This window comes from Acomys minous (genome assembly GCF_964271855.1).
Source record: "Acomys minous genome assembly, chromosome: 11".
Taxonomy (NCBI): Eukaryota; Metazoa; Chordata; class Mammalia; order Rodentia; family Muridae; genus Acomys; species Acomys minous.
The window spans coordinates 60,256,101-60,281,465 of record NC_140492.1 but is presented as its reverse complement, the minus strand read 5'-3'; the positions used below and the strand labels follow the sequence as shown (position 1 = coordinate 60,281,465).

At 40.7% G+C, this 25,365-nt stretch overlaps 1 protein-coding gene and 1 pseudogene across 2 annotated transcripts; one reads left to right on the top strand and one right to left on the bottom strand.

Annotated features, from left to right (window-relative positions):
• Window positions 1-792: 792 nt before the first annotated feature.
• On the bottom strand, window positions 793-25,148 carry PPP1R2 (protein phosphatase 1 regulatory inhibitor subunit 2). The gene is made up of 7 exons (XM_084801719.1): window positions 25,013-25,148; window positions 23,593-23,762; window positions 18,055-18,162; window positions 13,685-13,762; window positions 13,181-13,275; window positions 6,365-6,532; window positions 793-2,521 (listed from the first exon to the last, which is right to left on the bottom strand). The coding sequence occupies exons 1-7, from the start codon at window positions 25,016-25,018 to the stop codon at window positions 2,475-2,477; spliced, it is 672 nt and encodes a 223-aa protein (XP_084657845.1). The 5' UTR covers window positions 25,019-25,148; the 3' UTR covers window positions 793-2,474.
• LOC311608819 (host cell factor C1 regulator 1-like) lies at window positions 15,703-18,048 on the top strand (annotated as a pseudogene). Its single transcript has 2 exons — window positions 15,703-15,714; window positions 16,627-18,048. The product of its transcript is annotated as a host cell factor C1 regulator 1-like (transcript).
• Window positions 25,149-25,365: the final 217 nt, after the last annotated feature.

Sequence of the window (25,365 nt, the reverse complement as noted above, 5' to 3'; positions counted from 1 at the left end):
CGAGTATGACACTTTAGCACCATCTTCAGTTTATAAAAACCCACCGTCAACTAGAACAAATGTTAATCTGATTAAGGTTTCTTGTGATGTGTCCTTGTGCTCTTCTGCACATGCTTGCGGAGTCAACAGATGGATGCTACAGGTCCTTTTCAACTACCCTCAACTCTATTTTCTGAGGCGCGGCCTCTCACTGGCTGGCCAGCAAGCTCCAGGATCCAGCAGTCTCTGCCTCCCTCGCCCTGGAGTTAGACATGTCTGACCATATGTAGCTTTTCTGGGTGCTGGCTCCAAACTCAGACCCTCATGCTTGCCATCTCCATGTTGCCCTGGAGGAAGTATTTTTATTAGTTGTAAGTAATTACCTACAGGCATGCTATTAGGCCTATCCCATTCCTCTGAAGTAATTATCTACTTTGTCAAACCAGAACTCTTACTTGTGATTTTAAGTTTTAAGAAACAAATTAAAGAAACCATGAAGAATCAGATGTTTAAGTTTTACCTCTTCTTCATTGTCTAAGAGGCCATTTCTACAGATATACAGAGCAGGTGGATACTTTCTAAGTACACAGTAAGTGGGAGAGGCTGGATTAATGGCTCAGCAATTAAGAACTTCCAAAGGACCTGCATTCAATTCCCAGGACTCCAGCACCAGGGGACCTGACAGTCATCTTCCTTTGGCTTTCAGAGGCAACGCACGCAAACAGTGCACAGACACTGAGGCAAACAACCATACATACACAATAATAAAAACAAATTCAAAAGAAATCAAAAAGAGAAAAGGAAAAGCAGAGGTCTGGGGACATGAACATATTCACATACATATATACAGACTGAATTTCCACATTCCACAAACAGGCTTAGTTTACAAAGATGAGGTATACATGGCTTATTGTGTAAAACAGTGTTCATTGGCTAAAATGTCTGGTTAAAATACTGCACAAACATTTCAGAACTACTCCGGTTAAATCCCATTAAAAAAGGACATTCAAAACAAACATATTCTTCTAACAGCAAGGACTCTTCCCACTTTATTTTGACATCATGATAGTTCCATAAATTTAAAGTGGAAGATAGCTGTTCAATAAAAGCCATTTTATATATATATATATATAATATACAGAAGTTATTTTAAAAGTCTGTCATATAACAGATTCATTTGGTGCTACCAAAAACTTACAATACAAATAAATGACTACAAAAGAAACCATCACTAAACTAAGACACACAGAACTACACTTCATTTCAGGGGGGAAAAATCCAAATAATTTCTACCATGTTGAAGGAATCAAGTTCATCTGTCATAGTGTGCATTACCATATTCCCTTATAGCAGGGACTCTTCAACATCTTTAAATTTAAAAATGTTCTGTCAGGACATTCAGGAACAATCACATTCTGATTACATACAATGTTTTCCTTGTGCAAAAAAGCCTCAGTTAATTGTTTTCTAAGGTCTAAAGTCAAATGAACTATTATTATCACTGGAGTATAGAAATCAAGCTGCTTAGCTGCCCTTCCTGCCATTCTATGGCTACTAGATCTAGTTCCTTCATGTATTACACCTAGCAAGTGTCAAAGTGAGAATTCATACATTCAGTACCAAATGACAGAATATGCAAGAGGAGTTCCTAACGTCCAACAGCCTCTGCCGTCCTGCAATACGATCTTTACAACTATATGTGAACAGGCAGAGGGAGTAGGAAATAAGCGGTTAAGACAGGCATATAAATAAAGGGAATGCAGAGACAGCACATGGTACTAGGAACCTCCTCTGAAGTCTGCCCAGGGTACTAAAGCAAGCAGTGCAGATGTCAGGGCAACTTTAACCTGGTAATTTATTTGAGTGTGGGTGGGAATGGGGGAAACCAGTTTGGATTAGAAAAAAAAAGTCATTCCTTTTCCTTTTGAGCACAAGGAAAAGCAACAGGAATTTTAAAGGTCAGAGCAGAAAATGAACATTAACTCTTAGACGCCTTCTCAATTAGCCCAAATAAGCTAAAGATAAATGTTAAAAAATATCTCTCAGCCTAAATATTTATCCATCTATATATCCCACTGTATATATAGGCTTTTGATTAAAAGAAAAACATCAAACTACCCCCCCAAACATTTTATAAGAGGTACCACCATCTAGAAGTGACAAAAATAAATTAGTTTCCCCCAATGACATTATTTAATCTCTAAAGCATAAAAAGCTATATAATATACAAATTAACCAGTGTTCTTACAAAAGTAAAGCAGTTTTGGACTAATGACATTACACTGTATTTGTGGTGAAGTATGAGGCACAAGAATATATGCATAATTAGGCATTTTCCATCTACTCAGTCTCTAGAGTTACCACTTAATTCTTGGCAATATATAACTGGTGTGTATTTTGGTATGTAAGTCACGAATTGTAGAGAACAAGAAGCAGTGTAGTATAGGAACAAGGTTTGTATTTGACAAACGACTGCGCTGCTGAACACATTTCTTTTATGAACTTTGTGATTTGTGTTGCAGATGGTCACTTGCAGTAGATCCTGTAAAGATAAAAGGGCAAAGTCAGTGTCATCTGCAGTTATCGTCTGACTGTGAAATGCCCACAGGCTCATGTGCTGAGGGCTTCAGTCTACTCTGAAAGGCACTAGATGCTTAGGGAGGTGGAGCTTAAGCTAAAAGACCAGACACTTTCCTGGTGGCTATACCATGCCCTTCTCCTCCATGGTCACCAGCATGAACTCTGCCTCACCATAGGCCCACAGTGATGGAGCCAAGCGTACGTGGGCTGAAACCTTGGAAACTCTGAGTCCCACAGCCCTAGTCCTCTTCTTAGGTTGTTTCCTCAGGTATGTTGTTGTTTCGAGACAGGGTTTCTCTGTGTAGCCTTGGCAGTCCTGGGTTTCCTCAGGTATTACCCAACTACGACCAACTTGGAAATTAACTGCCAAAATTTAAACTCTTTCCCTGGCATGGGTAGTAAGCAAATATAAAAGCTGTAATAAATCAGTAAAATGTGTTTCATGGAGGTGTTGGAGTAGGGTCTGGTGCTTCGTATTTGTTAATTGCTTGTCCTCGAGATTCTTACCACAGACTGTCAGGTACCCTCCAAGTATTACTTAACCTTGTCTCCCTGTTTTGACTAAGAAAGAAAGCTGATATCTGGGCAGGACTGGAGGAAGGTGGCGAAGGTTTGAAGGCTTTTGGGACAGAGAGGATCTTGGGGGAAGGAGAGGCAGACAGGAAGGGAGGAGGAATAAGGAGGAGGATAGCCAAGGGATAAAAAGACCCACATAGGCCCAGAGGAGGAACTCTGAAGTTCTACATGGAAAGAAATGGCCCAGATGAACAACCTTAGCAAGTACTTTGGGATTAAGGATGGGAGGCAGCCCAGATAGAAATTATTAGAAGCAGATGGCACGGGGTGGAGGCTGGGAGATAATGGAAGGTAACTTAGGAGGTGATATGTGCCATGGCCCAGGTGAAGTAAGGCTATTATAAAATATGTCAGGTGTTTCTTTATTGATTGTGAAAGTGCATAAATAATAGCACCATAATAATTATAAGCCTAATAATAAGCATTATTAGAACATACCATTAAATTAACAGTAACATGTAGGCAAAACTAGACTGATTTTAAAAAACCTAGAAATACCATTAAATATTCTAAAAGTAGAAATATCTATGTAGAGACAGGGCAAATAGGTTTCAAAATGGACATTGTAAGAAATCACAGAAGGAAAGTTAAGTGTTATAGATCCAACTACCTGATAGCAAACAAGTTCACTTCTCTATGTATGGAAACAGAAATACACAGAGGAATGAAGCAAAAAGAAGGGAGAAGAGGGAAAAGAGGAAGGGGAGGGAAGATGAAGGAACTTGCCAATGTTTTAAAAGTAGTAAATTTTGCAAAACATGGAGTCTTTGAAGTTTGGTTAAGAAGGGTTAAGATGCAAAGAGTTGAAGATACGAAACTTGTCTAACTTAGTCTCATTGTACAGCGTGCTGCATCCTTGTGCACGTTTAAGATGCTATGAAAGTTCTACTATTCGAGGGTTACTTTAATTTCCACTTCAGAAGACTCAGGGATAGAGCTAACACATTTTATACTCTACTATACTTATCTGGGAAAACACATTTATATATAGTCTATGAAGTTTAATCTCTAATAAGCAGAGATTATTAGATAATAATTATTATAATTATTAGATAATAGGCACAGATTAGTGTAGCCCTCATCCCTCATCAGAGAACTTCTTTATACAGTAGAAACTGCTTAATATGGAGACTCACAACAGGTCAAAGTGAAGACAGTAAACGACCATGGGTGCTCAGCCACAAATGAGGACTGCTCATGTCTCAGGGTACATGGAAGCTGGGGAGGACTGCTGTGACATAGTGTCTTCTAGATATGACAAAGGCCATTCTACTCAGGAACGCAGAGTAGCTATGGTTGTCTGCACAAGATAAGGCAGTCAAATCCCAGTATGGATGAAGGAGGGGCATCACAAGACCTCGCACCCAACCCCTAGCAGAGGAGTTATTGGTAGCTGCTGGCTGCTGGGGATAGTCAGTTTTCTTCAGAGATGTACGCCCTGATAAGCCCATGCTCCAGTGGATGGGCCTACACCTATGCACGTGCAGGCAGCACTGACTGGATTGACTGGGTTGAGAGAACATTAAGTTGGGAGGAGTTAGAAGGAAAACTTGGGGAGTGGGTAAGACCAAAATATATGTAAAATTGTCAAAGAACAAATTTAAAATGTTTTTGAAAAAAGAAAACCTATGGGGGGGGGGGAAGAAATGAAGAAAGAAAGTGAAAAAGAGATGCTGATTTTTCCTTTATTCTTAATCATTGTGTTGAGTTGGGTAAAAAATTTCAGCAGCAAATGAGGAGTGTTACCACACACTGAGAGCTGACAGCTAAAGTGAAAATCTGAATGAAGCTGATGAGAAGTTCCTTAGATAGTTGGGAGTGGAGGTGGGAAACAAAGACTTCAGGGCACTTAGGAGACAGCTTATGCACTGAAGTATGCCCAGTGCCTATTTTTGATCAATTAAAAATAGTTACAGGAAGAGAAAGATTTAACAATTACTAGGGTGATGTTTGTTCAAGTGACATAATGTGATCCGGACACTAAATGAGATAGTCATTTACCATCTACCACAGGATTACTCCTGCTTCACAGTACACGTGAAAATATAACAACTATTTACTTGAGCCAGTTTAGGCCCCACAGATAAATACACTGCCACAGAGGATACCAGCATACAAACACAAACCACAGGCTGTGACTACACACGCCATCTCATTAGTGAGGTAGGGCAACCCCTGCATTTTCAGGCCTGAACTCACAGTAATTCTTGAGCCAAGGCTAGTGCTAGATTATAGATGTGTACTATCATGCCTGGCTCACTTTTGCTAAACAGGATAATAGCTGATCAAAAATAGGTGTGGGGTTATATACTTTAGTGGTAGATATATACAAGGCCCTGGGTTTGATTGTGTACCTCAAAAACAAATTAAATAAAACATATTTCCTACGATTTCTAATTGCTAGGCTGCAAAAACTAGTTGTCTAAGACTTAAAAGGAAAGAGAGAGAGAGAGAGAGAGAGGGAGGAGGGGGGAGGGAGAGGGAGAGGGAGAGAGGGGTTGCATGTGATAGTGGACACCTGTAACCCCAGCACTTGGGCTGAGGGAGGTGAAGTTCATGTGGGCTGCACAGCTTGGCTTTATCTCAATTTAAATTAAAAAAGAAAGAATGGAAATCAAAATAATTGTCAGTATAGTAAAGGAAATGTCAGAACAAAGCTTCCATATTAAAAAAACATGGGTTTTGCTTTAAGACATGGTGGTTAGTGATTGTCAGTCCCTGAGAGGCTGAGACAGAACTGCTGTGATTTCAGTGTAAGGCCTCTGATACAGTATAAGACCATCTCACCCACATAAAGTCCCACAGACAACACTCCTCAACAGAAAACAAAACACAACAAAAAACCCCTGCTTTCTTTAAGTTTTAATAGTATGTTGTGAGGCCCTGGTTCAATTTTCACTGCAAAACAACAATAAAATATGACTTCATATAGTCAAACCAAATATCCTTATTTAAAACCAAGTAATAGATAAGGAAAGAAACCAAACCAAACCAAACAAACAAAAACAACCCACATAATATATAATCTTATTAAATTAACTTTAGAAATAAAATTTATTTTTAAATTGGTCAAAAGGATTGAAATTATAGGAACACTGATATACACAATAAAGCAAATCAGCAAGATGTCCTGAGGGATCTTCCATACGTTTAAGCAAAATGCAGCGCACTATTGTAGGCACAGGGAAGCACAGTCCACAGTGCCAATGATACTTTTAAGGCATCTGACCTTGATTTGACTCTTCGATATTCATGCTGTCTCCATCTGTGGTCTCTGACATTTCTTCATCTTCGTCATCATCATGTAGGTCTTTTGAAATTAACTGTCTAGCTAACTTAATATTCAGTCCTTCGTTGTAGTGAAGCTTCCTTTTCATTTCAAACTGCCGTTTCTTCTCTAGAAAAGATTTTAAAGTGTACTGTCAGCTTAGGAGTTGGCTGGGAGACAGACTGGTCCAGGCCTATTCTGTCAGTGCAATACTGTTACACTCATTTAAATGTTTCTGTCAGTTGAAGGCTGTTTTTGTGCTCAATGGCAGAGTCAGGTAGTTTGTAATAAGATGATTCAGGCTACAAAATCTAAAATATTAACCTTATAAACATGTTGCTAGTTCTTTATTAAATGACTCAAGTATACACCTCAATCGATGACTAGGAATGGACAAAGCTATTAGAAAATGTTCCAGCAAGCATTGAATGAGAGGCAAAAGGCAAACTATAATCTTATGAATGAAGAATGCACAAAGCCTGCAGACATATACACACATTACGAAAAAGATCCAACAATTGATAGTGGTTAATTCTGGGTCAAGAATTAAGAGCAATGCTAGTATTTTCATTTCCATGCACTCCTACCCGTGCCCCCCCCTACCCCAGGTTTCTCTATGCAGCACAGAGTTACCTACATCTCCTAATTCTCCTGCCTCCTAAATGCTACTTAATGTTATAGGAATGCACCAGGGCTGGCGAGACAGCTCATCTGGCCCACGTGGTACAGGGAGAGATCATTTCCTGGGGGCTGTCCCCTGCACCCTCCATTTGACCATGCATACACAATTGAGCACAGAATAAATCGTGCAAATGACTTAAATAGGCACATACCAGGCTTGATTATGACTTCTACTTCAAGAAAATATTTCCTTTAAAAAAAAATGCTTATCTGTTTAAAAAAAACTGTCACTAGTTCAAAAACATAATTAGTGGCAATTTAACACAACTGCCATATTTTACTAAAAGAACTTCATTGAGGGTTGAAGAGATGGCTCAGGGGTTAAGAGCAGTAGCTGCTCTTCCAGAGGTCCTGAGTTCAACTCCCACAACCATATGGTGGCTCATGACTATCTGATGCCCTCTTCTGGCCTGCAGGTGTACATGCAGACAGAGCACTCAGAAATTTAAAAAGAGAACTTCATTAAACTATTCATGAAGAAATAGAGAAATGATTCTAAGATTTGAACCCAAGCACTCATATAAAAAAACCAAGCACCCTGTACAAGCTACATGCATATACTTACACTGAAACATAACATAAAATAAATAAATAAATAAATAAATAAATAAATAAATAAATGGGGCTGGAGAGACAGCTCAGTAGCTCAGTGGTTGAGAGCACTTGCTGCTTCTGCAGAGATCTAGGTTCAGTTCCCAGCACCCACATGCAAACTCATAACCACCAGCAACTTCACAGACCCAGGGGGATTGAGTGCCCTCTTCTGGCCTCTTTGGGCACCAGGCACACATGTAGAACATATACAAATAATGTAGGCAAACACTCACAAATAAAAATAACTTTAAGATGAATAAGATAAAGCTGTCAATAAAAATAATTAAAATTTCATCATCCTTGCTTTATTGATGACTTTAACTACAAAATAGCACAGCCATCAGCAGAATAAGGATATCCAAAGTCCTTTCTTAGTGTACCCTAATTCCCTCCCTTAAGTGTTATAGTTATATTATTACCAAGATCTTATCAGTCAGGTTTTCTTTTTCTCTACTTATCTCAGCGGTCTTAGTAGCATGGTACACAGACATGTACCAGGGTATCTGTGATTAACTTTTTTGTTTGTTTTTAGAGACAGGGTTTCTCCATGTTAGCCTTGGCTGTCCTGGACTCACTTTATAAGACCAGCCTGGCCTTGAACTCACAGGGATCCACCTGCCTCTGCCTCCCGAGTGCTAGGATTAAAGGTGTGAGTCACCATGCCCAGCTATTTTTAACTTTTTAACGACATATTTAACTATACAGATGTGAAGGTAAAGCTAATATCCACCCACATCTTTACTCATCAAAGTAAGATATATTGGTAATAGAAATGTTAAAACACTTCCAATTTCCTCACTCAGGAATGGGAGACAGAGGTGGTTGGATTCTGTGCCTAGTATGCATGATCCTCAGACACAAGAGAACAAGGCAAAGACATCCAGAGATTATTAACATTTCTTAGATAACCTTTTTCTAAAAATGTATTTTTATAAAAATGAGTCACATGTTATGGTATAATTTGTTTCCACACTTACTATTTTGTTAACATGACCATATATCCAAGTTTATCTACGATAGACTCAGTGATCAACTTTGTAAAAGGTTTGGTTTCAAGGTAGTGAGATATAATTATCTATTCTGAGCCAAAGGTTTCTGGTTTCTCCTATTTTGTCAATGTTTTAATGATATAATTTATACAGACAGAGTTTATATATTTTCTCAATATAAATGTTTTACAAGTGCACATTACTTTATATATACCATAAAATATTTTAAAAGATGAAATAATAGTATAAATTTTAATAATTACATAAACTAAAGGTAAGTAGTGTTTTGTGTTATTTTTCTTTTTTCATATGTATATGTATACTGAGTAGGACCTGGTAGCACTTTTAAATGCCTAAAGTAGTTGTCATACTTACCCATACAATATGAGTAGCCTACTCTCTCAGACTCACACTAAAAATAAAATTGCTCCTTCTCTTTTTGTAGTTCTGAGGACTGAACCTTGGTCTCAGGTATATTAGGCAAACAGCCTGATCAGTGATCGACACACTTAGCCTAACATTCTTAATCTTTGTTGGAATGAACAGTAACATACAGTTCACAATGCTATTTGGTTTGGTTTTTCCAGACAGGGTCTCACTATGTGGCCCTGGCTGTCCTGGAAGTCTCTATGTAGAGCAGCAAGGCCTTGAACTCACAGTGATCAGTCTGCTCCTGCCTCCCTAGTGCTGGCATTAAATGTGCACTACCACTCCCAGCTTCCACAATGCTTATAGGTTCAATTTCAATTCTTATTCTCAGGAGTTTATATTCAGTATTTTTTTGTTAAATATTCTAAGTTATATAATCTGAAAATCTGTACAGGGGCTGGACAGACATTTTGTTGTTTAAGCATTTGCTATTCTTGCAGAGGATCAAGAGTCAGGGCCCAGCACCCACATAGTGCTCAGAAATGACTATAATCCATTTTCAGGAGATTCATGCCTTCTTTTGGTACCAGGCACACACATGGTACACACACACATGCATGCACACTCTCAAGGAGCAACATCCTCCCTAAAAACAGCCACAGCCTACACGCACGCACGCACGATGAAATCTCATTTCTCAGAAAGCTGACATAAATGGTTTCCATATTGTTTTTTGTTGTTGTTTTGTTTTGTTTTTTAAACAGGTTTTACACATCCCAGGCTGGCCTCAAATACACGAGGAAGCCAAAGATGACCCTGAGCTTCTGATCGTCTTTATCTCCCTAGCACTGGGCTTACAGGCACGTGGCACCAGCCCCCTTATGCAGTGCTAGGGATGGAATCAGGGCTTCTTGAATGCTAGGCAAGGGTTATAGCAACTGAGTCATATTCCCAATCCCTTAATGCTCTTTTCATTATTACCATTCATTTTGCAGTTCTACACAGTAGAGCAACATAATGCAAAAAGCATATTTATATATTATGAACTATTATAAAAAGTTAGTATTTACTGCCAATTAGAATACAACATGACCAGTGCTAAGTGCTTTAAATACCTCATTTCACCAATAGCTTAAAGTCTGTTTGTTTGAGATGGGGTGGTGGTGTCTCACTAAACTTCCCAGGCTGGCCCTGAACTTGAGGACTCCAATAGATCATAATGCCCCAGCCTCTTGAGTCATTAATACCACAGGTTTGCGTAGCCAAACCCAGAAACAAACAAACATTTCCCAATTTAGAAAATAAAAACTAGAGGCTCTGTGAAATTAGGCAACTTAAACAAGTATCGGACTTAGAGCACAAATGTATTTCTCAGACTCCACAGCTAATAATTTTAATTACTGTGCTATACATTAGATTCCTCTTCTTAAGAATATCTGGGTTAGACAGGCATAGTTGTGAACACCTTTAGTACCAGCACTCAGGAAGCAGAGGTATGTAGATCTCTGAGAGTTTGAGGCCAGCCTGGTCTACAGAGTGAGTTCCAGACAACCAGAGCTACCTAGAGAGACCCTGTCTCCAAACAAAACAAATAACAAACAAAATATCCCACAACAACAAGAAGAAAGAAGAAGGAATATCTGGGCTGGTTAAATGGCTTAGCGGGTGAAGGTGCTTGCTGCCAAACCTAATGACCTGAGTTCAATCCCAGATTTCACATGGTGAAGAACTGACTCCTGTTATCTGTCCTCTAACTTTCTCATATGCTGGCTCAATGCCTACACACTTATACAAAAATAGCAACTATGTGCTTAAAAAATAGTATTATTGTCAGCTCTAAGGCCAGTACTGGTGAGGATCAGGCAGGGAATCACTAACTTCAAGGCCAGCCTAGGCTACTGTGTGAAACCTTGTCTCAAAAAAACAAACAGATCCTTTGTAAATTCAAAATACTTTCCTGACATGTAATTATTTATTTAAAGTGAAAAACATCTATAACTTAGTAACTCTACCAGTAGGAAATTATTTCATAAAATTATATAAATAGGTCAAAAGGCACCCTCTACAGGTTGACTCATGGAACTACAAATTGATGGATAGATTACCCTTAATGAGAACTCATAGAGTAGATCAATAAAATCCCCACCCTTAAGAGATAAAAGCTTTGGGAGAATAATGTAGGAAAACCTAGAAACAATTCTTATTGGAAACCCTCTTCAGGGCTCCTTGTGCTGTTGTCAGATTCTCTCTAATGCTGACAATGGGCTTGGCCTGAGATTCTGGTAAACAGGCTTTACTAGTGCTACCCAACTGTTCTGCCATTGAACTACATATTTTGATTATTTTCTTATAAAGAGAATGGAAGAACTATGTATAAGTCATCCCTCAGTACCTGAGGGATTGGCTCCTGGGCACCTATGGGCACCACAATCTATAAATGTTCAAATCTTTCATGTATGATGGTATAGTATTTTAAAATAACCATAATTTATAATTCTGTCATTTCTTGGTTAAATGCTTTGTAAATAGTTGCTATTCTATACTGTTAGGAAATAAATGACAAGAAAAACGAGTCTATCCTTTTTACATAGCTCATTTTTCTTCCCTTAAATATTTCTGAATCATTGTTGGTGGAGTCTCCAGGTTCAATACCTGCAGATACCAATGGACAATGGGTATTTTTATATTCTTTTAAAGATTTATTTTTAGCCAGGCAGTGGTGGACCATGTCTTTAATCCCAGCATTCTGGAGACAGAGGCAAGTGGATCTCTTGAGTTCGAGGACAGTCTGCTCCATAGAGTGAGGACATGAGTACACACTACACACCTGTAAGTACAGGTGCCTGAGGCTGGAGTTATTAGCAACTGTGACCCATCTGAACTCAGGTTCCCTGGAAAAGCAGTATAAATTCAACAATAGTCATCTCTCCAACCCAATTGTATGTTGAAAAGATAACACATTCACATAGCTCAAAAAGTATTAAAAACAAAACAAAACAAAAAACCCAGCAAGAAAAACATATTCCTTGGCTGGAGAGATGACTCAGCAGTTAAGAACACTGTCTGCTCTTCCAGAGGTCCTGAATTCAATTCCCAGCAACCACATGGTGGCTCACAACCATGTATACTTGGATCTGATGCCCTCTTCTGGCATGAAGATAATTCACATAAATAAATCTTTTTTAAAAATTCCTATTATGAGCAGTATTCCACATAAACAAAACCACACGTAGGCAGTAATGCTTTAGCTGCACATATCTCTCCGGACCACAAGAGCCTCTTACCTCCTGTAATGAGAGCTTCTCTTCTAAGACATCACTGCTCTGTGTTCCACAAAACCTATACAGATTTTATTTATTTATTTCATGATGATGATGATGATGATGATGATGATGATGTTTTTTCGAGACAAGGTTTCTCTGTGTTAGCCTTGGCTGTCCTGGACTCACTTTGTACAGCAGGCTGGCCTCGAACTCACAGTGATCCGCCTGCCTCTGCCTCCCGAGTGCTGGGATTAAAGGCATGTGCCACCACCACCTGGCAATTTCCTTTTTTCCCCTTTGACACAGGGTCTCAAGTAGCTCAGGATGACCTTGTACTACACAGCCAAGAATGAGGGTAAACGTCTGATCTTTCTGCCTCCACCTCTCTAGGTTGTAATTACAAAAAACACACTTTATTTGACGCTGGGGCTCAAATTCAGAGCTCCGTGAACGCTAGATAGTTGACTCTACCAACTGAACTACACCCCCAGCCCTGCATCACTATCCTCAAACAGAAAAGGCACAAGCAATGAAGTAATCTATCCACTTGAAGAGCATTCAAATAATAAATGATGCTAAAATCATTGATGTCTATGTATTTACTGAATGTCTACTTTTAATGAGGCAGTAAAAAAATACAAAAGGAATATTTGCAAATACTTGGAATATGACAGTATTTCTTCCAACTTTAATGGGGGAAATACTATTATATAAGAAACTCACATATGGAGAATCTGAATTATAAATTCTATTTTCTATTGCTTTCTCTTTCCCTGCCCACCACTTCCCAAATATGAAATTATTTTTCCAATCTTCCAAATACATTTATTTTAACAGAAATTACTGCCATCACACTAAAAGTAGCTGAATGGATAACCTACCTCGCTCTTCAGGGGAAAGGTCATTATCTTCCTCTTCACTGCTTTCTTGTTCCCGAGTCCGATACTTTGGCTCTGAGCCTTCAGCAGCAGCTAATCTACACAATATTATTTATGAAGAAATTAGTAACTGTCAAGATAAGTGTACTTTTGAAATGACACATTCAACTTGAGTCATAAAAATACCCCCAAACAATCATTAACTGATAAAGAAAAAGTAGGAATGGGTGTAGAGACCAATAAGCAGCACCTTACTGCTAACCACCTCATGGCTAGATTGAGAGAAATCAATAAAGACTATAATATTTGATATGAAAAATCTACGTAGGAGCTGAGACTCATACTCAGTGGTAATCACGTATTTACATGTAGCCCTGGGTTTAACTGTCAGTAAGCCCCCAGCCCTTGGTAAGCACAGACTCTCATTTACAAATACACAAGCAGAACAACAGGAAATGTCTTGGCTTTGTACAATTCACACTCTACAGGAAGTGCACTAATACTTACTTCTTAGCTAAGAGATCTGGAGTCAAGACTTCGCTGCCTTCCGAATCACTGTAGGCATCTTCATCATCGCCTATCATGCTGCAACAACAAGCACACTATCAAAACTGACACACTAAAACTGTATAGCTAGAAAACCAAGATTGAAAACACAATTTTATTATTTAATTAAAATAACAATTTATGGGCTGGAGAGATGGCTCAGAGGTTAAGAGCACAGTCTGTTCTTCCAGAGGTCCTGAGTTCAATTCCCAGAAACCACATGGTGGCTCACAACCATCTATAACGAGATCTGGTGCCCTCTTCTGGCCCACAGATATACATACGGGCAGAATATTGTATAAAAAACAACTAAGTTAATCTTTAAAAAAAATAATTATTGAGAGGTTTGTTGCCATCTTTGAAATTTAACTTTAAAATAGTTTCTATGCAATAGCACTGGGCTGGGAATGTAACTCTGTGGTACAGTACTTGCTAGACATGCATAATGCCCCAGTTCAATCCTCGGCAGTCAAAAATAAAGCTTAACAAGAGGAGAAGAAGAAGAAAAATAAACTACCGAAAACTCAAACTATCTAGGGAAAAGAACCCCTAAAAACGTCAATTTTTCTATCTGATGAGGCAACTGGACAATAATGCAAAATAACCCATTTTCTGGTCTTATTATTTTGAAAGGGAACTGTCTTGCTATGCAGCCCAGCTGGCCTCAACTTTGTTACTACTGGAATTACAAAGAGGCACTGAGACTGTTGAGCTGGTTAGAATTGGTGTTTATATATCACCATTAAGAAAGAAATGGTTGAGGGCTAGAGAGATGGCTCAGAGGTTAAGAGCACTGCCTGCTCTTCTTCTAAAAGTCCGGAGTTCAATTCCCAGCAACCACATGATGGCTCACAACCATCTATAATGAAACCTGGTACCCTCTTCTGGCCTGCAGGTGCTACATGTAGGCAGAACACTGTATATATAATAAATAAATAAATTTTAAGAAAGGAAGGAAGGAAGGAAGGAAGGAAGGAAGGAAGGAAGGGAGGGAGGGTCTACATAGACTTAAGACTAGAAAAAATAAACTTAGATCCTTTGGTGGTTAATTCTGACTGCCAACTTCACTGGATTAAAAAATGCACAGAAACAGCCAAGTAACCACTCCTTTGTGGGAACTCTCTCAAAGAGCTTCCAATGCAGGATTACTGCCTGAACACAGTATGGCCCTGTTGTTCAGTGTGACAGAATCTGGAGTGCCCACTGCATGCAAGTTTCTTTCTCCTACTTCAGAGAAAGAGCTGGGCACTTTTTTTTCCCTTTTTTTTTTTTTTAGAACTGATATACAAATAAATCTATGAAAGAAAAAAGGAAATTGGTGAGTAGGGAGGTGAGAGGATCAGAAAGAAATTAAGAGAAGGGAAAGAATATATTTGAAATATATATGGAATCACAAAACAAAAATATTTTAAAAACTCAGCATTTGGGAGGCAGAGGTCAGCCTGGTCTACAAAAGCAAGTCCAGAACAGTCAATCAAGGCTACACAGAGAAACGTCTCAAAAAAAAACCAAAAAACAAAACAAAAAACCAAAACCAAAACACAAAACAAACCTTTCTATCACACATCCCCTCAGCGAACGGGGTGAGAACCTTTGAAACCATGAGTCAAGAGAAACAAATTCTTCCTCTCAAGCTTTTTTTTTTTTTGGCCAGACATTTGGTCACAGCAATGAGAAAACAAATGAATACACACCCCAAAGTCCTAATTAATAGGATTTAAAAGTTAGCTAGCAAAAGTTCTGCTCTCGTGTACTATAAAAGTAGGCAGGCTTGGAGAGGATGTGCTTAACCCTGCTGTGACTTGAGGTGCCTGGACTGGTTGGTATCCCTTGGGGAGGGGGGGGGCTCCCCTTCTGAGAAGAAGCAGGGAGGAATGGGACGTAAAGATAGGACTAGGAGGAGAGGAAGGAGCGGCTGGACTCAGGCTGTAAAGAGTTTAATAAAAAGCAAAACCAAACAAAAGACAAACAGCTGCACTATGCAAGCCACTGTAGGAATTTTATGCATATTTAAAAAACTACATGTTAAAAAAAAACCCTGCTGGCTTATACATTTAATCAAGGAAAATGTGAAAAAAAAAACAAAAAAACTTTGAACATTTAAATTTTAAGTAGAGTAGGATATAAGAAATATAATTTGTTGACTTGTACCAATGTCCAACAGAAAGTTCTAGTTACAAATGACCTGAGTGTATCTATAGAAGAACGTAAACTACTGTGCACACTGAAACAAGGTAAGATTCTAGTCTAGCCTAGTCCATGTAAACACGAGCCTGTTACAGAGTGACCAGGCTCTCTGTGCAGCCCTACCATTCACACTTACTGCATTTTAAATGTTATCAAGACAACAACAAACAAACCAACCAACCCTTTCCCCTAAGTCATGTCTGACCTGCGCTATGATAGGACGGCTATGCTCCACTAACGCAGAGAAGGAAGGGGTGGCTACCAGCTTTAATAAGGAAGAAAATCCTGACTTTGGATTCTCGTTTGATTAAGGGTTTGAGATATATTTTAAAGTGTATTCTATAATTAAGAGAAAAAAAGGGCACAAATTTCTTCACATATTCCTTTCCTCAAATTTCATTTCTATTTAGTTTCATTATCTGTTTCACTATTTCTGTCGTGGACTTTACATTTTTATGTGTATTTGTACTGTTTTAGCATCACATCATCTCCCTAAATCCCATTAATTTAAAGGATAGCACTCTTTTGTTGATGTAACCCACACCCGACATTCATAAAGCCCCGATAACACACAACTGGGCTTGGTCCTGTAGTTCCAGGACTACAGATGGAGGCAGAGGGTCAGAAAATCAAAATCTTCCTCAGCTACATAGCAAATTCAAGGCTAGCCAGGGTTACATGAAACCATGTCAATACAATTATAAAAAAAATAAAAGTGGATCCTGCAACAGCTCCTGGAGCAAGGCCCCCCAAGTGGGGACCCACAGGCCACCACTGGAGTGACTGGCAGCCTAGCTCCTGTCTGAGGAGAACACGGCCACTCATTTCTCCAGACTCAGCCTATATAATGACCACCCTACTGCAGTCCCTCTGTGACTTTTCCCCAAGCCCTGCCACCACTCAGGAGCCCCTGCCCAGAGCCACTTCTGTGGTGCTCTCCTGGAAGCCTGATCACTGAGGCACTCATGCTGCTGAGGCTGGGGGATACCCCAAGTCCCTACTACCCAGCATCGCCACCTGGGGACATCATGGAGCTCTGAGTGCTGATGGCCAGTGGTCCCTCCTCCCTGCATTGTTCCGGACAATAAAAACCAGCAACCCCAAGAGAAGGATAAGCTCCTTCTCCAAACCAGGTGCCGGGGCACCAGGACCTTCCCCTGCCATAATACTGAGCTCAGTGGAACCCTCAACAGGAGGGGCAGTAACCAGGAAAAGTGAAAGTATCACTCCATTGGTGAATAAAGATTTGTGAACCGGAAAAAAAAGCCATGTGACTTACAGATTTAGCCATAATATTAAGTGTTCTATTTAGAATCTGTATTGTCTCTTAATACTTATCAGTGGATTATTTTTGTCTCTTTTTGGATACTGCCATACCATTTTTTTAAAAATTCTAACTGGACCTGGTGGCTCATGCCCTCAGCACTCAAGAGGCTGATGCAAGAGGACTATTTTGACTTCAAGATCAGTTTGAGTTATACAGTGAATTCCAGGCCGGCCTAAAATACAATGTGTGATCATATCTCAAAATAAGTAATTCTGAGACAAAATTCCCAAAATCATAGTATCAGAACTAAAGCATCACCCAAAATAACACAAAGCTATCTGTCTTCCATGTTATTTTCCTTTAAAAAACAAAACACAAAACAGACAAAACGAAAATACAAAGAAAGCCTCTGGTTTCTACTTGGGGAGCAAAACCCCTCAAATCTCATCTTCCTTTCAAAGAAGACAAACCCTGGAGCTGGAGAGATGGCTCAGCAGTCAAAGGCACTTGCTGTTAGTCAGGACTGGTCAGCACTCAACCACGCAGCTCCCACCACCTCTACTCCAGCTCCAAGGGATCTGACTTCGGTTTATGGTCTCCTCAGGCACCTCCACACATTATATACACATAAACAACAGCAATGAAAAACTCACTAATTTGTGTGTACCAGCAGCTAACAACCACCCAAGCGCAATAAATATTCACTACTGCAATAATATGAAGTTATACATTATTAGCAAAGACGTATTCTGGAAGAGCATTACCTAGCACTCTAGAAAGAAACATAAAACATTTAAAGAATCTGTTGATTAGAAGGTTGTATCAACACAAATGGAACCGCAAAAGGCACAAAGAAAGGATGTCCATGTCACATTACTTGTGGTAAGGAGTGTTTGGCTCATCTATTTTCATCAAACCATAGTCTTTGTCAGCTGGATGATATGTTGCCAGGATGTTCATTTCATCCCACTTCTGAGACTTTTTACTGAAATTAAAAAAGGAGGGAAAAGCTTTTAGTGTCTATATTGAAAATAAAGTTTCATAATTTATATTAGGTACTCCAAACCCTACTATGCTATGACACACAGAAGTAGCCTACAGAAGTAAAAAGTAACAGCTGAAATAAAAGTCTACCTCACTGTCCTATCTTAATAGTTAGGTGTGCCAGGTGTGGTGGTGCACGCCTTTAATCCCAGCACTCAGGAGGCAGAGGCAGGCGGATCTCTGTGAGTTCGAGGCCAGCCTGGTCTACAGAGTGAGTCCAGGACAGCCAGGACTGTTACACAGAGAAACCCTGTCTCGAAAACAAAAGAAAAAAGAAAAAAAAAAGTTAGGTGCTTACACACACACACACACACACACACACACACACATACACGCATCTGTGTGTGTGTATAAGAGTGGCTAACCATCTAAAAAAAAATCTTACATACTCAAAGTTATACTAACCTTCCTCAGTACAAAATCAAGAGGAAAAGAAATCTTTCTTAGAAATGTTCAAATTCAAATCCAAGAAAGATTATCTTGAAAATAAGGGTTTTAAAAACATAAAACAGGCTCAAAAAATTGCTAAGAATTCTTAGGTAGGAAGCGAATGAAGAGACGAAACTGTCAATAGAGACAATAGGTGTAGGAAGTAACATCCCTAACATTTTAATAGAATTAATGTTAGAGGCAGAGTAATAAAACCCAAGGGGCAAACCTGAATTCAACTAAAATAGTCCCATGAACTATATGACATTTACTAGGTCGCAGATTCCACAGACAGAAATAGGGGCGTAAGGACATGGCACTATCGGCAGTGATAGCCAAGGCACCGGATGATCTGTTCCACCCTCCCCCTGGATGTCTGCTTTGAAGACTGTTTAAATCCTGTCCTGTAAAAGCCACTTTGAATCTCATTGTTAGTTCCAATGTTTCCATCTCAATGAGCTCCCAGGACTTCCTGTTGCTTCTCCTTGCTTATCTGATACTTTCGGCAATGCTCAGAATGGCCAGCGAGGTTTTGCTTTAAAATATTAAATTTTAATCTCACATTTCAACAGTTGTCTTTTTTTAGTAAAGATTCAAGACTTTGAAGCCTGAAACCACAATTGAAATTAAACGAAAAGGTATCCTTTAGGAAATAGCCTTTTTATTTTAATTAGCTTTGAGTTTAACACTCCACATACTTGAGTAGCCAATGTTAGTGCATAGTTATTTAAAATGATATCAACGGAATTTAAGCACCTTTGGGTGTGGGGATTTACCTAGCCTAGCCTGGCCGTGAACTGGATATGTAGCTAAGGATGGCCCTGAACTCTCACTCCTCATACTTCCCCAATTCCCAAGAGCTGAGGTTATGTGTGTGGCCACTGTCATTCTCAAGCACAGTTTTAGGAAGTTGAATTTACCTGATCTACAACTACAACAGAATCTGGATTGTGCTGGCTAGCAAACTCTGAAGTAGACTATGTGAAAGCACCTGAGAGGCATGAAAATGAGATTTCTGCATTTCTATATCAAGACAGTTAAGAGTAGGGTACTAGACTCAGTATTTTAACTCATTTAAAACTTATATTAAGATAGATATAAATGCGTAATTCATCGACAGGCAGAACTAATAAAATTCAATGAGTAGTGTAGATAGGATTTATTAAACACGGAACTACAACTTTCCTAAACAGGATTTAGTAACATTTAACATATTTTTAGTAACTGTAAACAAATATTTTCACTTCGTATCTGAAAAATACACCTTAAAATGAATAGCATTTTATAATCATAGAATTTGTTTGTTTTTCTGGTGATAGTATCTTAGAATCAAAAAAGTGATGTTTTCAATGAACTGCACATACGCTCACTCTAGATGCTAGGTTAGGCCTTCCTGACATGTGAACTGCACTAGAGGCATCCTCAAACAGTGGGAATTACACAGTCTCAGGAGAGGACAGTGGTTTTCAAAAACAGTTGAGCAGTATAGGCACCATGTTGCAATGTGCTATACTTAACTTTCCTAAATAGGTGGATTTGTGGAGCCTCCTTTTTTTTTTTTTTGGGTTTTCAAGTTAGGGTTTCTCTGTGGTGCTCTGGCTATCCTAGAACTCACTCTGTAGACCAGGCTGGCCTTTAACTCAGAGATCCGCCTGCTTCTGCCTCGTGAGTGCTGGGGATTAAAGGCGTCCACTGCCATGCTATTTTTGTTTTTGTTTTTTGGGGACTTTTTTCGAGGCAGGGTTTCTCTGTGTATCCTTGGCTGTCCTGGACTCGCTTTGTAGACCAGGCTGGCCTCAAACTCACAGTGATCTGCCTGCCTCTTGAGTGCTGGGATTAAAGGCGTGTGCCACCAACACCCCGCACCTGCCACGTCATTTTTAATTCCCTAAAACTAGCACCCGAGAAATGTGACCCGAGGAAACCACTGACAGTATTAATTTGTTTTTTTGTTTGTTTTGTTTTTCGAGACAGGGTTTCTCTGTGTAGCCTTGGCTGTCCTGTACTCGCTTTGTAGACCAGGCTGGCCTCGACAGCATTAATTCAATCAGGGCTACGCAAAGAAAACCACCTCTTGGTATTTATTACTATATAAGATAATATCTTTCAGTAACTGAGGCAGGTGAGAGAGATAATGATGAAGCAATTGCATTTTATAGGATAAAGGCATGTAACTTTTATCTGCAGATTCTCTATTTGGGAATTTCCTTACTGGAATGCACCTAAAATCTAAACACCAATATTGAGGTGGTGCAGTGGATGCTCACAGACATCAGGACAGTAGGAAAATGTTAAACTGTCCATGGAGAACACGTTGCCAGCTACGGCCAAATATGGCAAGGTTCTGCTTGTTGCTTCCAGCTCTCATATTATAAAAGGGTTCTTTGATTTTTTGTTGTTATAATTACTAACATACATTACTGAACTCCTTGTACAAAAGAATAGGTTTCATTGACCTTTTGATACACGTACATCTCATGCTTTGGTCATACTTCATACAAGTATGAGTCTCCCTTTCCATGTTGGGGGTCAGACCCAGTGAGGCAAGCATCTGATCACTGAGCGACATCCCAGCCACAGGTACTCACTTTGTGGTGTGCTTAGTACCATGCACTTCTCTGTTTCTATTGGTGAATGGCTCCTGAGTGTGAAGTGTTGCCCAGTGTCACTAAGTGGAAGAAGGCCAGGGTGTGAACTGACCGTGGATAAACTCCATCCAGGCACGAGTGCCGCCAGTCGTGAATTAAATGATATTGAATAAACACTATATATTAAATAAGGTGTTTTTAAGTAGAAACACATAAAACAAGGTTAAGTAATGATCAGATGATGACAATGTATGACCAGAAGCTGTGGAGAACATAATCCCTTATTTTCTTTAGGGCTGCGGGACTCAATGCCTACAACAATGCTTAGCATCTGCGGGGCAGTAACTTATTTACTAGAGTAACAACAATCAACTTAGATCTCTGGCTGTTTTCACATTAATATGATGGCCATCTGGTTACATGCTGCTCTGACATTTCAAGTTAAACTGGCATGCTACCTTTATGTTTCTGGGCCCTAGATATATCATAACTCTAAGAACCATTTATTTTTAGTGTTTAAATATCAGATTGGGGTATTAATTTTAATGAAATCAAACATCGAAAGTTAGTTTCAGATGTATCTACAATGTTATCGTTTCTGTTAAGAAGCTCTATTAACACTGCCCGCATGAACTGTGACAACAACATAGCTTTATTACTATAATTTCTTTGCTTTACCATCTTCTAACGGTGATTATGAAAAGGCTTATCTCCTATGAGCTGGAATCATACATCACGAACTTCAGTGCATTTAGGAGTTTGGTAGAGCCTGCATAACTAGGGCTACAACTACAGTCAAGGCAATCAGTCAACTAGCTTATAAAATCCTTTTAAAGGGAATCTGCCCTGCCAGGAACTCTTTCAGAAGAAGCCATTTATCTAATGGGCATTGGGGGAGGCTAACCCATAATGCTCTATCTAGATTACCATGCATCAAATCTGAGAATGTATGGGGGTTAAAGGCACAGAAAAATAAGGCACTTGGTAATTGGAAAAAAGCTCACTGGTCAATGAGAACCCCATTCCTGCTGCTTAATATTCAAGCTGTGCCAAGTAGTTACATTTTTTTCAATCACCTTGCTCTCACTATTGTTACACTGTGGCATTCCGTTTTTCCCAAGACCCACAGCACTGTCACTTCCCTTTAAAGTAGTTTACTTCAAGTAGAGGTTGGAGAAGAGTCAAGTAAGGTTAGTCACACCCTAATGAGGGTGGGGGTGTCCTTGGACAGGGCTGTCTCATCCTAGTCTGCAAGATGAAGTCCAACTCACACTAGGGATTTTCTTCAACTTCCCCATCAATTTGTTTCCAGCTAGTTACTCTTACAATTCTAAATGAAATCCTTAATATAGGAGTGTCCTAGTTCCAATAGCCCAAGAGTTCATCAGCATCCTCAGTTTAGTGCTACTACTAACTCCAGTAACTTTTCTTAAGCCTTATTTCTAAACGCAAGAGCTCTCATATTTTCAGTAACTCAATCTCCAAGCCCCCTTACTGTCTGACTCTGTGGTACTAGCTAGTTAGTTATACACTGTAACATTCTTTTAATTGAGCACTGAACCCTGGTTAGTTTTCTCTGTAGCCAGACATATCCCCTCCCTCGCCCCCCCCCCCCTCTTTTCGGGCTGGCATATTGTTCCATTATAGAAATGTACCATAATTAATATTTCACCAGTTCTCACTAATGGACCTTGGGTGGTTTCCAGGTATTTACTACCACACACAATGCTTACCGTCAGTATCTCCAGAAGTTACTTCTCTCTGAAGTGTTCTGAGTTGAAACATGCCGAACAGGACTCAAAGCTAGAAAGCACCCAAAACTCTAGTTTGCAGGTACAAAAAAATACTTAGCAATAATAACTTTCCACTAAATATAGACCAGTGACCTTAACATTTTGGTTTCACTTAGTGCGGAGATAATGACAAACCAGGAACTGAGAGGACGAATGCGCTAAGATGCTTAGTGGGGGTTTGTGGTTGATTTTTTATTTTTATTTTTATTTTATTTTGATCTCGTCACCCTGAACCTAGGTTGAAATTTAAGGGCAAGAAAGTAAGTCTTGCTGAAGAAGTTCGTATAACTTGGCTTAGGTTGCGGGATAATAAAAGCCTAACAGCTAAAGCTTTGATAACTTCAATTTGATTCCTTAGTGTTCCCAAGGACACAAAGTTCAAAAGCCAGGTTTAAAGTGTGCACACGTACTTAAGAAAAAACGCGACAAACGCCACCGCCTCGGCCACCTCCGGCCTCCCTCCACCCCGCGGCCGGAGGAGGGGCAGGACCGAGGTCGGCTCCCGGCAACCGCTCATCTGCCGCGAAGGAGCGGCTCCCGGGCCGGCCTCCCGCCTCTCACCTCAGCTCCTCCTCGACGCTCCGGTGGGGCTGTTCGGCCGAGGCCACCACCTGGGAAGCCGCAGAGGTCTTGTTCTTCAGGATTCCCTTGATGGGCCGGTGTGAGGCCGCCGAGGCCGCCATTGCCTGTCGCTCCGGCTGTCGGCTCAGGGTCGCTGCTGGAGTGGGATCCTGGAGGAGAAGAGATGGGAGCTGCACAGACCCTCCAGGCAGCCGCGGAGCCCAGCCGGCCTAAAGCAGCCGCACCCGCTGTCGCGGAAACCACTACGGGCGTCACCGGCACGACACAATGACCGCAACGCCACAGGCGACGCCGCGCGGCGGGCGGCCCTTCGCCGCCGGCACTGTAGCCCGCCGCCCGCGCAGGACGCCGGCCTAGTGCCCCAGCGCGGGAGCGACGCGGACGCCGAAGCCAAGCCCGGCCCGCCCTCTCGCGATATCTAGAGCGGGGCGGGGCGAAAACAAAGCCAGCCTTCTCGTCCCGCCCCGTCCCGCCCCGTCCCGCCCCGTCCCGCCCCGTCCCGCCCCGTCCCGCCCCGTCCCGCCCCGTCCCGCCCCGTCCCGCCCCGTCCCGCCCCGTCCCGCCCCGCCCCTCCTCTGTGGTCGCCAGGCTCAGTCCTGGCACTGCACAGAAACAGAGACCTGCTGTCTGCTGTACAGATTTGTACTCCGTCAAGCACGCTCTCCCATCGCTTTACGAGGCCTTGTTGATACGTCTGTTTTATGCCAGACAACTGTGGCCCACGGGTGACCTCACTCCCCAAAGATAAGAGATGTTAGCTGATTGAAGGGTATAGCTTCCATTCCTAATTAACCTTCATAATAATTGCTTTGTTTTGTTGGACTCGAACTCAGATCTACTTGCCTCTGCCTCCTGAGTGCTTGGATTAAAGGCCTGTGCCACCATACTCAGGCTTTCATAATTTAACTCCCTATTATAAAATCATGGAATATCAGTATTAGAATGGTCCTCGGAGATCTATTATGAAATTGTGAGGACCAGACAAACTCCATTTTGAAAAACAAACTCCATTTTGTGGTAAACCTAGCCAACGGCTGAACCCACCTTCCAGAAAAACCACAAACTGGTCTAAACAGAAAAATATTCCCTAGCAACACAATCAGCTCACCTTGGGAAAGTCCAAATATACTCTCTGCTGGTCAAGCTTACCAGCAGGTGGTCTGGCACATAGCAACAACCAATTAGGAGAAGCCAGGCCAAAGTTCCTAACGCCCCCATAACGGCTTCAACCAATCTTTTCTATAGGCCAACTTGCCCCTACACCTATTACCCAACAACAAAATGCCACCCTACTTGCAGCTTTTCTGCCCAAATGCCATCCAATCATATACTGGTAAAACTCATTTCTCTGTCTAAAACCTATAAAAACCCCTCTCACTTGAGACTCAAAGCCACTTGCCTGCATCTGCTGTGTCAGTGCACTGGAGGGTGGCCCGGGTTCCAACCTACATTAAAGACTTCCTTGCCATTGCATTGGGACTCGGCTCTTGGGTGGTCTGTTCGGGGAGTCTTTCAAACTTTGGGCATAACAACCCCACAGACAGAACAGTTACTTTTATGATATCACAAAAAGCATGAGTTGAATGGTCTGACCTCTTAAACCAATGGAGAAGCTGAAAGAAGAAGTAGCTGCCACTTCCATGTAGTTTGTCTGTAGTAGATGACGCCCGGAAGGCAAAGGCAGTGGGGCAGGAAGAAGTCAGGGGAGCCATTGGCCACAGATTCATATTTTCAGTGCCCTTAAAGGGAGCC

Coding starts and splice junctions, on each gene's coding strand:
- PPP1R2 (XM_084801719.1), bottom strand. Junction 6,533..13,180: donor CCTTTCCCCTGAAGAGCGAG/GTAGGTTATCCA, acceptor AATCTTTTCTAG/AGAAGAAACGGCAGTTTGAA. Junction 2,522..6,364: donor TATCGAAGAGTCAAATCAAG/GTCAGATGCCTT, acceptor TTATCTTTACAG/GATCTACTGCAAGTGACCAT.